The sequence below is a fragment of the Nomascus leucogenys genome, chromosome 1a (genome assembly GCF_006542625.1).
Source record: "Nomascus leucogenys isolate Asia chromosome 1a, Asia_NLE_v1, whole genome shotgun sequence".
Lineage (NCBI taxonomy): Eukaryota > Metazoa > Chordata > Mammalia > Primates > Hylobatidae > Nomascus > Nomascus leucogenys.
In genome coordinates this window covers 36,269,524-36,284,028 of record NC_044381.1, presented here as the reverse complement: position 1 = coordinate 36,284,028, position 14,505 = coordinate 36,269,524, and the positions used below count along the sequence as shown (strand labels likewise).

The following is a 14,505-nucleotide window of genomic DNA, read 5'->3' as shown; positions in this document are numbered from 1 at the left end:
CTGCCTTTTGGGAACCCAATGAGGAAATGGGTGGGAATGCACTTTGCAAAGCACAAAGTTCTTGGAACACGTCGGTGACGACAGTTCCAGTCAATTTACTGTGTCCACCTCACACTCGCGCCCAGCCTTGCCCTGCGAAAAGGGGACCTCACGCCGCTGGAAAGGAGAAAGTCGTTCCAGGAATTTACCTTCAGGGTAATAACCCGGCTGGGAGTCTTGATTTCGAAGATCCCCTCCTCAGCGTCCGCCTTGCAGTCAAACACTGCACTGGAGAGGTCGATGCTGTCCAAGGGATTAGCATCCTGCGCGGTCCGCGAGTAATACAGCTGACATTTCCTTTCGTCGTAGAAGAACCAGCGGGATTTCCAGCCCCGGATGGGCCCTTTGCCGCCGAACTTACTTAAATACCCACAGAGTTTCTTGGGGACCGCCTCCAGGGACCGGGCGCAGTCCCCCGATTCTTCCTCCGGAGGCGGCACCTGTGGATCCCTGGCAGACTCTTCGGACCCAGGGGCAGAGGAGCTGGACTCCGGGGCGTTCTCCCCGGCGCCCTCCATCGCTGCCAGCCGGAGATCGCGGAGGGACGAGGGGTCCCCGGGACCACCACGGACAAATCTCGGAGACTCGGCGGGCAGCTTCCCAAAGGGAGACACCTGGGCGAGGGCGGGGCCGACGGCGGACCCGCCCCCAGGAAGCCACAGGGTCGGGACTGGGCGCGGTGCGCGCGCCTCAAAGACCGCAAACCCGGGTTACAGCGGCTGGCCACGCCCCTCCACCGCCGGGCCACGCCCCCGCAGCGCTCAGTCGGCTCCCCGCAAGACCCGGCTGTTTCCGGCTTTTTCTCCGCGCCAGTCAGCCATCTTTACTGAGGGCAGCCGTGCTCCCTGGCTTCAGGTTAAAGGCGTGGTGGCACTGAGTTAGGTTAACCGCGGGCAGAGAAGCCTGTCCCTGGCTACACTTCCCTGGTAGTTCGCATAGTCACCTAGAAAGATGGTGCTTTATTGCACCCGATGGGCTGCTTGTTCCCTCCCTGTGCCGCGCGGGGCACCGTCGGACGGCGCATCTCACGGCCATTGGCTGAAAGGAACACCGCTGGGAGGCCCTTCTTCCGGCGTCGCCCGGACAGCGCGGCTCCGGAGCTGCCTGCCACTCTTCTCCCTGGTGTCCCTTCAGCCCCGTCAATGACGCCGCGGACGGCCTTCTTATCCCTCGCCTGACCGCGGTGGCCTCCCCAGCTCTCTGTCCTGGCTCCTGTTCGCCTCCTGACAGCGCTGGTTGTGTTGCTTGGGGCGCCCAGGCGCGGCCGCTGCGGAAACACAGTGCCACTCCTGGGGCGTAGTTGGGTGCAGAACATTTGTTTATTTTTATTTTGTTATTGCTATTATTATTTTTAGAGACGGTCTGGCTCTGTCACCCAGGCTGGAGTGCAGTGGCGCGATCAGAGCTCACTGCAGTCTCCGCCTCCCGGGCTCAAGCCATCCTCCCGCCTCAGTCTCCCGAGTAGCTGAGACCGCAACTGCGCGCCACCACACCCGGCTAATTTTTAAATTGTTTTTTGCAGAGAGGGGGGTCTTGAACTCCTGGCCTCAAGCGATTCTCCTGCCTTGGCCTCCTAAAGTGCTGGAATTACAGGCGAGAGCCACCGCGCCAGGCTGTTTTGTAAATAAAAGAATTTGGGGTTTGACTAATTTGCTCAACTTCTGCCTCATTTTACCTGTTTCCCCTTAAACTTCTCCCCTTCCCTCCTAAGGCGCGTTTCTCCATTAGGGCGGCGGAGCCCAATTCCGTTCAGCTTTCTTTAGGAGCTTCTTTCCGCATTTCTCTTGCTCTTTTTTTCAGCCCTTCCTCTTACTTCATCGTCTCCCCCTCAGCCATCGTTAACGAGACCCTCATGCACACTCAGTGACATTGACAAGAAGCAGGGTGGGGGTAAAGGCGAGGGCTCCGGAGTCTATTTGCATAATTTTCAGATTCCCACTCTGCAATACTGAGTGATTTACTCAACCTAAAAATGGAGATAACACTTCTTCCCACCCACCCACGACCCGCCACCAGACAACTTTACGGTGAAGCTAATGAAATTTATGTTTACTTGCATGGATTGCTGGGATTTGCAGTCTAACAGGTGGGAAGTTGCAACCAGGGAGCATTTCTCCTAAATGCCAGAGAGCTCTTCATTTGTTATAATTTACAATTTATTTTCTCATTCTAAATAACCATCATCATACCTAATTTTGTGTTCATAATTTTGTAATTTTTTTAAAATCAGAAGGCCCTTAATGCTGTTTAATTCCAATCCCCACAAAACCTGGATCTACACCTGTCTACCCTTAGAGTTGTTTTGATAATTAAATAAAATAATATGTGTGAAGCTCTTAGTACAGAATGTGGGACAAAATATTTCTTTTCTTTTCGAGACAGAGATTCGCTCTTGTTGGGCAGGCTGGAGTACAATGGCGCGATCTCGGCTCACCGTAACCTCCGCCTCCCGGATTCAAGCGATTCTCCTGCCACCGCACCCAGCCAGTTTCTTTTCTATTTTTTAAATTTTATTTTTTTGATACAGAGTCTCGCTCTGTCGCCCGAGCTGGAGTGCAGTGGCATGCTTTCCAATCCCCATTCTGCCTCAGCCTCCCGAGTAGCTGGGATTACATACAGGCGTCACCATACCCAGCTAATTTTTGTATTTTTAGTAGAGACGGGGTTTCACCATGTTGGCTAGGATGGTCTGGATCTCCTGACCTTGTGATCCACCCGCCTTGGCCTCCCAAAGTGCTGGGGTTACAGGCATGAGCCACAGTGCCTGGCCCCATTCCTGATTTTTAAAACCTCTTAATAAAACAAACAGCATACATTATTTGTTCTAGGTTTTCTAGCTAGGCAATGATAAATATTTGAAAGAATAATTATAATTACAAATATATTACGTATATCAGAAAAACTCAAGTGGTGGCCTGTTTTAAAAAACTGTGCATATGTGTATCGATGTCTCCAGCAGCAAACAAATGGAAAATATAATGGACAACATCCCTTACATAAATGACTTACATAATGAATACCATATTGCTTTATAGTAGGATAGAAGACAAAACAAATATGCCCCTGAGTGGGAAGAGTTAATATTGTAAAGATGCCACATTCCTCAAATTAATCCATACAGTTAATACGTTTTCAATCAAACTCTCAATAGCTTTTTTTTTTTTTTTTTTTTTGAGACAGAGTCTTGCTCTGTCACCCAGGCTGGAGTGCACTGGAGCGATATTGGCTCACTGCAACCTCTGCCTCCTGGGTTTAAGCTATTCTCCTGCCTCAGCCTCCCTAGTAGCTGGGACTACAGGCGGGCCACCATGCTCGGCTAATTTTTGTATTTTCAGTAGAGATGGTTTCACCATGTTGACCAGGCTGGTCTTGAACTCCTGACCTCAAGTGATCCACTCACTTCGGCCTCCCAAAGTGCTAGGATCACAGGTGTGAGCCACCATGCCTGGCCTCGATAGGCTTTAAAAAAACTTTTTATTTTTGAATAGTTTTAGAAAAAGTTACAAAGACAATGGGAGAATTTCTGTAGACCCTGCACCCAGTTTCCCCTAATGTTAACATTTTGCTTAATCCTGGTATGTTTGGCAGAAATAAACATCTAACACTGGTACAAAACTATTGACAAGGCCAGGTGCAGTGGCTCACGCCTGTAATCCCAGCACTTTGGGAGGCCGAGGCAGGTGGATCACGAGGTTAGGAAATTGAGACCATCCTGGCTAACACGGTGAAACCCCGTCTCTACTAAATATACAAAAAAATTAGCCGGGCGTAGTGGCGGGGCATCTATATTCCCAGCTACTTGGGAGGCTGAGGCAGGAGAATGGTGTGAACCCCGGGGCGGAGCTTGCAGTGAGCCGAGATCACGCCACTGCACTCCAGCCTGGGCAACAGAGCGAGACTCCCTCTCAAAAAAAAAAAAAAAAAAACTACTGACAAAACTACAGTCTTTATTTGGATTTTGTCTGTTTTCTACTAATAGCCTTTTTCTGTTCCAAGATCCCATTCAAGATTCCATAATTAGTCATCATGTTCCCTTAGTCTCCTCTGCATTGTGACATATTTCTGTTTTTCCTTGTTTTTCATGGTCCTGACAGTTTGAAGAATACTAGTCAGGTGTTTTGTAGAATACTATCACTTTGGGTTTGTCTCATGATTTCACTGAGGTTATGTTTTGGGGGAGACTACCACAGAGGTGAGGTGCCCGTCTCATCACAACATCAGAGTACATGATATCTGCATGGTTCCTATACTGTTAAATTGTGTAGTTTAAATTTTCTCATTTTATTTTATTTATTTTTTTGAGACAGAGTCTTGCTTTCTCGCCCAGGCTAGAGTGCAGTGACACAATCTCGGCTCACTGTAGCCTCCGCCTCCCGGGTTCAAGCGGTTCTCCTGCCTCAGCTTCCCAAGTAGCTGGGATTACAGGTGTTCACCACCACACCCGGCTAATTTTTTGTATTTTTAGTAGAGACAGGGTTTCACCATGTTGGCCAGGTTGGTCTCGAACTCCTGACCTCAGTTGATCCACCCACCTCGGCCTCCCAAAGTGTTGGGATTACAGGCATCAGCCACCGTGCCAGGCCTAAATTTTCTCATTTTAAAAGGATGTTAAGGCCGGGTGTGGTGGTTTTAATAACAAGAAAAGTTAATCACTTGGATAAGGTAGGGTCTGCCAGATTTCTCTGCTATAAAGCTGCTCCTTTTCATTTCAACACACTGTTCTTTGGAATTGGGTTGCTAAATTCAGTCCCCCCTTATCGGTAGCTCCACCTCCTGGAGGGGTTGATAGGAATTTTTGCAGCCTATTAAAATGATTCTTACATACTCTTTTTTTCCTTCCTGTCTTTCCCCCTTCCCTTTCTTTTCCTTTTTTTTTTTTTTTTTTTGAGACAGGGTCTGGCTCTGTTGCCCAGGCAGGCTGAAGTGTAGTGATGCAATCATCACAGCTCACTGCAACCTTGACCTCCTGAACCCAAGCAGTCCTCCCACCTCAGCCTCCTGAGTAGCCAGGACTACAGGCACATGCCACCTCATCCGGCTAATTAAAAAAAAAAAAAAATTTTTTTTTTTTTGTAGAGATGGCAGTCTCACTATGTTGCCCAGGCTGGTCTCAAACTCCTGGGCTTATGTGATCCTCCTGCCTCAACCTCCCAAAGTGTTGGGATTACAGGCCTGAGCCACTGTGCCCAGCTTTAAGTTTTACTTTTTCAAAAGTAAACAAGTGAGAGTAGCCAACATTTTGGAGAAAAAGGACAACTAGAAAGGATTTAACCTACCAGACATTTACATTTAGTAATTCGGCCAACAAGTATTGAGTAAGCACCTTCCATCAGTCACCATTTAAAATGTTAGGGATAGAGTCATGAGTGGGACAAGGTCACAGCTCACATTGAGCTTTCATTCTAGTCAAAGGAGGTAGGTAATAGGTAGTTAAAGAAGTAAATGAACACAGTAACCCCCAGAGTCTCCTAAGTGCTAGAAAGAAAGTGAATAGAATTACAGGAGCAACAGAATTCAGTGTTTTTGGCACATGGACAGGCACATCAATAGAGCCAAGTACAAAGCTCTGAAAAACAAAAATGTACATATTCAGTTAAGTTTATATATTAATCTTATAGCATCTGTCTTAGTCTATTCAGCTTGCTGTAACAAAACACCTTAGGCTGGGTATTCTATAAGCAACAGAAACCTCTGCTCACAGTTCTGGAGGCTGGGAAGTCTAAGGTCCAGGTGCCAGCAGATTCAGTGTCTGGTGAGGGCTGCTCTCTGCTTCAAAGATGGTGCCTACTTGCTGCCTCCTCACACAGTGGAAGGGGCAAACAGACTCCCTCAAGCCTCGTTTACTAAGGCACTAATCTCATTCATCAGCACTCCACCCTCAAGGCCTAATCACCTGCTACAGACTCGACCTCTTAATACTATCACATTGGGTTTTAGGTTCCAATATATGAATTTTGAGTGGGATGCTAACATTTACACCATAGCACCATTTATCAAAATAGAGTTTAGGTAAATTAGATAATTACATATATAAAGTGAAACTGTAGGATATATGCAATGGGATATTACTCAGTCTTATAAATAATGAGATTCTGACACATGCTACAACATGGATGCAGTACCTAGAAGGCAAACTCATAGAGACAGAAAGTATAATGGAGGTTACCAGAGGCTGGGAGAGGGAGGAATGGGGAATTACTGTTTAATGGGTACAAAGTTTATTTTATTTTATTTAATTTTTTTGAGACAGGGTCTCACTCTGTCACCAGTCTGGAGTGCAGTGGCATGATCATGGCTCACCACAGCCTTGACCTCCCAGGCTCAGGTGATCCTCCCACTTCAGCCTCCTGAGTAGCTAGGACTACAGGCACCTGCCACCACGCCTGGCTAAATTTTGTATTTTTAGTAGAGATAGGGTTTTGCCATGTTGCCCATGCTGGTCTGGAACTCCTGGGCTCAAGTGATCCTCCAGCCTCACCCTCCCAAAGTGCTGGGATTACAGATATGAGCCACTGTGCCCAGCCAGTTTCTTTTCTTTCTTTTTTTTTTGATACAGAGTCTCACTCTGTTGCCCAGGCTGGAGTGCAGTGGCATGATCTCGGCTCGCTGCAACCTTTGCCTCCCGGGTTCAAGCAATTCTCTTGCCTCACCCTCCCAAGTAGCTTGGATTACAGGCACCTGCCACCACACCTGGCTAATTGTTGTATTTTTAGTAGAGACAAGGTTTCACTATGTTAGCAAGGCTGGTCTCAAACTCCAGACCTCAAGTGATCCACCCACCTTGGCCTCCCAAAGTGCTGGGATTACAGGTGTGAGCCATCATCCCTGGTCCAGAGTTTCTTTTTCTTTTTTCTTTTTTTTTAAATTACTGAGTGGGATTGATATACAGAAATTTGTACATATTTAAGTATGCACTTTAATGAATTTGGAGGTAAGTATATAACTGTGAAACCATCACCACAATTAATGCCATTAACATATACGTCACCTCCAAAAGTTTCCTGTTACTATTATTATCGCTATTTTGTGATGACACTTAACATGAGATCTACTCTCAGCACATTTTTAAGTGTACGCCATGGTATTGTGAACTCTAGACACCATGCTGTGCAGTGGATCTCTAGGACTTGTTCATCCCACGTAACTGAAACTATATCCTTTGACCAACACCTCCCCATGTTCTCCCGCCCCCCAGCCCCCAGCAACCACCATTCTACTCTCTGCTCCTCTGAGTCCAACTATTTTAGATTCCTCACATAACTGGTATCATGCAACATTTGCCCTTCTGTGTCTGGCTCATTTCACCTAGTGTAATGTCCTCTAGGTTCATCCATGTTGTCCCAAATAGGCAGGATTTCCTTCTTTTTTAAGGAAAAAAATGTACTCTTAAGTATACATCTGTTCCTGTATTTAAGTTGTTTTAAAGTTGAATATAATTCCTTACCTCAAGAATGGGGATCAGAAATCATTTCTCCCAGCTCCACTTCCGTAAAATGCAACCAAGGAGTCACACACAAATAGCAGATTAACTGGGAAGCTTTCTTAGAGAAAGAAAGACACAGTTAAACTCTCTGATGCTGTAGATATAAGGACACAGACTAGAACTCTATCATTCTCATGGGAAAAAGTTGGAAGGGATAATGCAGACTTCTCAATATTTCCACTCTGTAACGGGGGGCGGGGGAACTGTGTCCCTCTAAATTGATTTGTTAAAGCCTGAGGCCGGGCATGGTGGCTCACGCCTGTAATCCCAGTACTTTAAGAGGTGGAGGTGGGCGGATCACTTGAGTTGAGGAGTTTGAGACCAGCCTGGCCAATATGGTAAAACTGCATCTCAACTAAAAACACAAAAATTAGCTGGGTGGCACGCTCCTGTAATCCCAGCTACTTGGGTGGCTGAAGCAGGAGAATTGCTTGAACCTGGGAGGCGGAGGCTACAGTGAGCAGAGATCATGCCACTGCACTCCAGCCTGGGCGACAGAGCAAGATTCTGTCCATAAATAAATAAATAAAGTCCTAACCCCCAGTACCTTAGAATGTGACTATATTTGGAGATGGGGCCTTCAGAGAGGTAATTAAGGTAAAGGCAATCTGATTAGGGTCCTTATAAGAAGAGATTAGGACACATACAGAAGAAAGCCCATGTGAAGACACATCTACAAGGCAAGGAGGGGGGCTTCAGAAGAAATCAACTCTGCTGACATCTTGATCTTGGACTTCTAGCCTCCCAAAGTGTGAGAGAATACATCTCTGTTGTTTGAGCCATCCAATCAGTTCCTTGTTATGGCAACCCTAGCAAACTAATACACACCCTAAACAATGGAGTGAGCTTCCTTAGGAAACCCATTCCAGACATAGCCCAAAGTGGCTTAGAGCACCCACGAAATTCATCTGAAGCCTTGCTCTATACACATAAATAAATATGGGTTCATATCAGACAATTTAGTATAAAGTATTTTAAATCAATTTCCAAAAAGCAAAATAGTCAAAGCCTGCCCCCAACCACCTCCCTGTGAGGACTGGGGAGAGGGGCAGAGTGCATAAGCCTCAGCTGGGGTCTTGGGTGTCAAGAAACGTGGCCACTGGAATTTTCATTTGCCAATTGCAATTTTTAGGGGCCTTGGCTTTCTCATCTGTAAAATAGGGATTATAATAATCCTCAGGGCATCCTGCCAGTTGTTTGTGAAGACTGAAAGTAATGATGGAAAAATTTTAGTTCGGTATCCCACATCTGCACCAGTACCAACATACTCAGGGTTGCTCCAGGGAAAAAAGAAAATGAAGAAGAAAAAAAGATTTACGTTTTAAGTTTAGGGATATTATAAGGGAATCTCTGTTGATCTAGGTGCATCAATTGTTGTATATCCTAACAGATGCACTTCTGGTTATTACATCAAAATATGGTCAACACCCCTCCTCATCCTCTTTTCCTTCTGCTGTGGTAGGATTAGCTGCAAGCAACAGGCTGTCAGAAAGCGACATCTTGTGGCATTTGTGGGACTTGCCTTCCGGGACACAGTACTTGGTGTTCTCAAACTCTTGTCAAGGGCTTAAAAGAGGCACAAAGCACTACTCCCTGTCTACCCCAAACAGTCAGGTTACTAATTTGACACCCTTAAATTCAGTATATTTTAAATGTTCATCTAACCCATTCATTTAGTGAAAGCACGAGAAATTGATTTTCTATCAGCAAAATCACGTATTTGTGTTCAGTATAAGTTTATTACATGCACTAATAAAGCATTATACTTCAAACAATTTCAAGTTGTCTTCCATGTCAAAATGTTTTCTTCTCTTACAATGGGATAATTTTAGTTCTTTTAGTAATGAAAGAGTAACTTACAGGAATGTGGTTATACAGTTTTATTAAAAATATGTTAAAAATTTTAAGCTTTCTTGTTAGGAAAATATACACTTCCTCACATATCTATTTTTTGAATAATATCATTAATTAGTAGCATTATTTATGTTTATTTGACACAGGATTTTCAAATACATATGTTTTAAAGAAATTAGGTTCACTTAAAACTATAAGTCTTTTGCAAATGGGATTTCTCACTGATAGTTTTTCTATAAATATTGATTCAGACAGTGATTATTGGAAACTAGAGGAAAGAGAAAGAAAGTTTAGTTTTGCATGAATACCTCATAATATAACATGATCTCAGAGGTCAAAATGGTCTCCCCAAGCTACCTGGCAGGATAATTGTAATAAATGACCTCTCCATCAGTCAAATCTTGCTTCACTGAACATAATGGAAATTCAGTTCCGCATGCCAAGCACAGCATTTTAGGTACAGAAACTTGAGCAAAATACCCGACACTGCAGACATTGAACATTCTCCTATTTTATATTCCATCTCAAATTCTGAATGTGAAACAGATTCTGCAGAAGGAACTTCAGTTCCAGAGAAACTTTCTTTTAAAGTTATTGTATATTTTAAGAATGAAACAACATGGGGGCTATTTTTAATTTAATTTTTATAAATTTATAACCCAGAGAAATGAAAAACTAGACTTCTGTGTTTTATGTTCTTGGTATGCTTGGCAAGAAATGTAGCAAAGTCATTTAATGGGTAGAGAAAAGAAATTTCCATGGGAAATTAGATATCAAATCTTGTCAGTATTTTCATATATTTTCTAATGTTTCTGGGTCAGGTCACCTGGATTTGAATTCTAGCTCCATCACTCACTCCATCACTCAAGGTTAACTTAGAGTTAACCTCTCTGTGCCTGAGTTTCTTTGTATAATTATGGCACCTATCCCATAGTGTTGTTATGTGACTATGTGAGATAAAACGTGTCAAGTGTTTAGCACCAGAAGCATTTAACTAATGTCAGCTACTAACTTTCATGCGCGTCCGTGTGAAGAGACCAGCATACCAAAGAGGCTTTGTGTGAGCAACAAGGCTGTTTATTTCACCTGGGTGCAGGCGGGCTGAGTCTGAAAAGAGAGTCAGCCAGCGAAGGGAGATAGGGGTGGGGCCGTTTTAAAGGATTTGGGTAGGTAAAGGAAAGAAGGGGGGTTGTTCTCTGGCGGGCAGGAGTGGGGGGTCACAAGGTGCTCAGTAGGGGAGCTTTTGAGCCAGGATGAGCCAGGAGAAGGAATTTCACAAGATAATGTCATCAGTTAAGGCAGGAACAGGCCATTCTCACTTCTTTTGTGGTGGAATGTCATCAGTCAAGGCAGGAACCCGCCATCTGGATGTGTGGATGTGTACGTGCAGGTCACAGGGGATATGATGGCTTAGCTTGGGCTCAGAGGCCTGACATTCCTGTCTTCATATATAAATAAGAAAAATAAAACGAAATAGTGGTAGAATGTTGGGATGGCGAAAATTTTTGGGGGTGTTATGGAGAGATAATGGGCGATGTTTCTCAGGGCTGCTTCGAGCGGGATTAGGCACAGCATGGGAACCTAAAGTGGGAGAGATTAAGCTGAAGGAAGATTTTGTGGTAAGGGGTGATACTGTGGGGTTGTTAGAAGAAACATTTGTCATTTAGAATTATTGGTGATGGCCTGGATACAGTTTTGTATGAATTGAAAAACTAAACAGAATAAGAGAAGGAGAAAGATAAGTATTAAAGGTCTAAGAATTGGGAGGACCTAGGACATCTAATTAGAGAGTGCCTAAGGAGGTTCAGCATAGTCCTGCCAGTGAAGATTATTTATTTACTTCAAGAGTTAAGAGTGGCAGTTTGGGGATAGCACTGGGAGATATCAGCTGTGATGGCTTGGAGAAACAGTGTAAACCGGCAGTGTAAACAAGAGCAGGGCATGTATGAGTAGTTGAGAACGGTGAACAGGAGTATGACTAGACAGAAGATAGTAGGGATGACAAGTTTTTTGGGGCACAGTCCAAGTTGGTCTGGTGTCTGGAATGAGACTGGGGCCTAATAAAAAGGAGCGTCTATACAGGAGCTTAAATGGGCTGTACCTTGTAGCATTCTGAGGACAGGCCTGAATTCTGAGAAGGGAAAGTGGTAAAAGTATTGTCTAGTCCTTTTTAAGTTGGTGGCTGAGCTTGGTGAGGTGTGTTTTTAAAAGACCATTAGTCCGTTCTACCTTTCCTGAAGACGGAGGACCACAAGGAATATAAAGGTTTCACTGAATACCAAGAGCCTGAAAAAATGCTTGGCTGATTTGACTAATAAAGGCCAGTCTGCTACTGGACTGTATAGAGGTGGGAAGGCCAAACCGAGGAATTATGTCTGATAGAAGGGAAGAAATGACCGTGATGGCCTTCTTAGACCCTGTGGGAAAGGCCTCTACCTATCCAGTGAAAGTGTCTACCTAGACCAAGAGGTATTTTAGTTTCCTGACTCAGGGCATGTTGAGTAAAGTCAATTTGCCAGTCCTGGGTGGGGGCAAATCCCTGAGCTTGATGTGTAGGGAAGGGAGGGAGCCTGAATAATCCCTGAGAAGTAGTAGAATAGCAGATGGAACACTGAGAAGTAATTTCCTTGAGGATAGATTTCCACGATGGAAAGGAAATGAGAGGTTTTAAGAAGCGGGCTAGTGGCTTGTACTATAGCATAACCTGCCTTTGCTGGCATGTGGCGATTAGGCCTGGTGGAACTGCCATCAATAAACCAAGTGTGATCAGGGTGAGGAACAGGAAAGAGGGAAATATGGGGAAATGGGGTGAATGTCAGGTGGATCACAGAGATACAGTCATGGGGGTCAGGTGTGGTATCAGGAATAATGTGGGAGGCCAGATTGAACTCCAGGCCAGAAACAATGGTAATTGTGGGAGACTCAGCAAAGAGTGAGTACAGCTGAAGGAGCCGGGGAGCAGAAAGTATATGTGTCAGGTGGGAGGAAGAAAATAGATTTTGGAAGTTATGAGAACTGTAGAGAGTGAGTTGAGCACAGTTTGTGATTTTAAGGGCCTCTAAAAGTATCAGGGCGGTGGCGGCCGCAGCACGCAGACTTGAGGGCTAGGCAAAACAGTAAGGTCAAATTGTTTGGATAAAAAGGCTACAGGGCGCGGTCCCTGTTCTCGTGTAAGAATTCTGACTGCATGGCCCTGCACTTCAGCTGTGGGTAATGAAAACAGTTGGGATGAGTCAGGGAGAGCTAGGGTGGGGGCAGTCTCTAAAGTTGTCTTCAGGGAACAGAAAGGAGTGGGGAAAGGATTTAGGATCTATGAGGTCAGCTAGGTTTCCTTTTGTGAGTTTATATAATGGTTTTGTTAGGATGGCAAAACCAGGTATCTAAAGTCAAAAGTATCCAACCATGCCTAGGAAGGAAAGGAGTTGTTTTGTAGAAGGTGCTGGGGTTTGAGAGATCAGTCGGACACGATCAGCAGGGAGAGCACGTGTGTTTTTATGAGAATTATGCCGAGATAGGTAACAGATGAGGAAGAAATTTGGGCTTGACTGAAGTAATGGGGGCTATCTGTGAAACTTTGCGGCAGTACAGCACAGGTGATTTGCTGAGCCTGATGGGCGTCAGGGTCAGTCCAAGTGAAAGTGAAGAGAGGCTGGGATGAAGGGTGCAAAGGAATAGTAAAGAAAGCATGTTTGAGATCCAGAACAGAATAATGGGTTGTGGAGGGAGGTATTGAGCATAGGAGAGTATATGGGTTTGGCACCATGGGGTGGATAGGCAAAACAATTTGGTCGACAAGGCGCAGATCCTGAACTAACCTGTAAGACTTGTCTGGTTTCAGGACAGGTAAAATGGGGGAATTGTAAGGGGAGTTTATAGGCTTTAAAAGGCCATGCTCTAGCAGGCGAGTAATAACAAACTTTAATACTTTTAAAGCATGCTGAGGGATGGGATATTGGCATTGAGCGGGATAAGGGTGATAAGGTTTTAATGAGGTGGTAAGGGGTGCATGATCGGTCACCAAGGAGGGAGTAGAGGTGTCCTATACTTGTGGGCTAAGGTGGGGAGATACAAGGGGAGGATGTGAAGGAGGCTTTGAACTGGGGGAAAAGGCAGCAATGAGGTGTGGCTGTAACCCAGGAATAGTCAGGGAAGCAGATAATTTAGTTAAAGTGTCTCGGCCTAATAGGTGAACTGGGCAGGTGGGGATAATTAAAAAGGAGTGCTTAAAAGAGTATTGTCTAAATTGGCACCAGAGTTGAGGAGTTTTAAGAGGTTTAGAAGCCTGGCCGTCAATACCCACAACAGTTATGGAGACAAGGGAAACAAGCCTTTGAAAAGAAGGTAATGTGCAGTGGGTAGCCTCCGTATTGATTAAGACGGGGATGGACTTCCCCTCCACTGTGAGAGTTACTCAGAGCATCTGTGATGGTCCTGTAGGCTTCTGAGGCAATCTGGCAATGTCAGTCTTCAGCTGCTAAGCCGAGAAGATCTGGGAAGGAGTCAGAGATCCTTGGGCCAGAGTTCTAGGGGCTCTGGGAGTGGCTGCCAGGTGAGTTGAACAGTCTAATTTTCAGTGGGGTCCTGCATAGATGGGACATGGCTTAGGAGGAATCCCGGGCTGTGGGCATTCCTTGGCCCAGTGGCCAGATTTCCGGCACTTGTAGCAAGCTCCTGGGGGAGGAGGTTCTGAAGGAAACTCTGGCCACTGCGGTTTAGGCGTTTGGAAGTTCTTGTGTGCTGGAGATGTGGCTGGGGTTTGTCTCACAGTGGAGGCAAGGAATTGCAACTCAGAAATATGTTGCTACTTGACTGCCTCTACTTTATTATTGTACACCTTAAAGGCGAGGTTAATTAAGTCCTGTTGTGGGGTTTGAGGGCTGGAATTTAATTTTTGGAGTTTAATGTCAGGAGCGGATTGGGTAATAAAATGTATATTGAGAATAAGACAGCCTTTTGACCTTTTAGGGTCTAGGGCTGAAAAGCGTCTCAGGGTTGCTGCCGAACGAGCCATGAACTGGGCTGAGTTTTTCATATTCGATGAAAGAGCCTAAACGCTGATTTGGGAGAGGTGGGATAAAGAAAAAAGAGCATTAACCTTGACTATGCCTTTAGCTCCAGCCACCTTTTTT

The 14,505-nt window shown here is 45.2% G+C and overlaps 1 protein-coding gene across 2 annotated transcripts in view; it reads right to left on the bottom strand.

Moving 5' to 3' along the window:
- TBC1D2 (TBC1 domain family member 2) overlaps nt 1-1,429 on the bottom strand; it is a 56,711-nt gene extending 55,282 nt beyond the window's left edge. The window contains exon 1 of one of the 2 annotated variants that reach the window (XM_004087009.3): nt 189-1,429. Coding sequence is in view for 1 of the 2 variants with exons in the window: in XM_003260546.3 (XP_003260594.1) it covers nt 189-557 (369 nt within the window). In the remaining variant the exon portion in view is untranslated. The remainder of the gene's footprint in view (nt 1-188) is intronic. The other variant, XM_003260546.3, reaches the window with a different exon arrangement.
- Nucleotides 1,430-14,505: the final 13,076 nt, after the last annotated feature.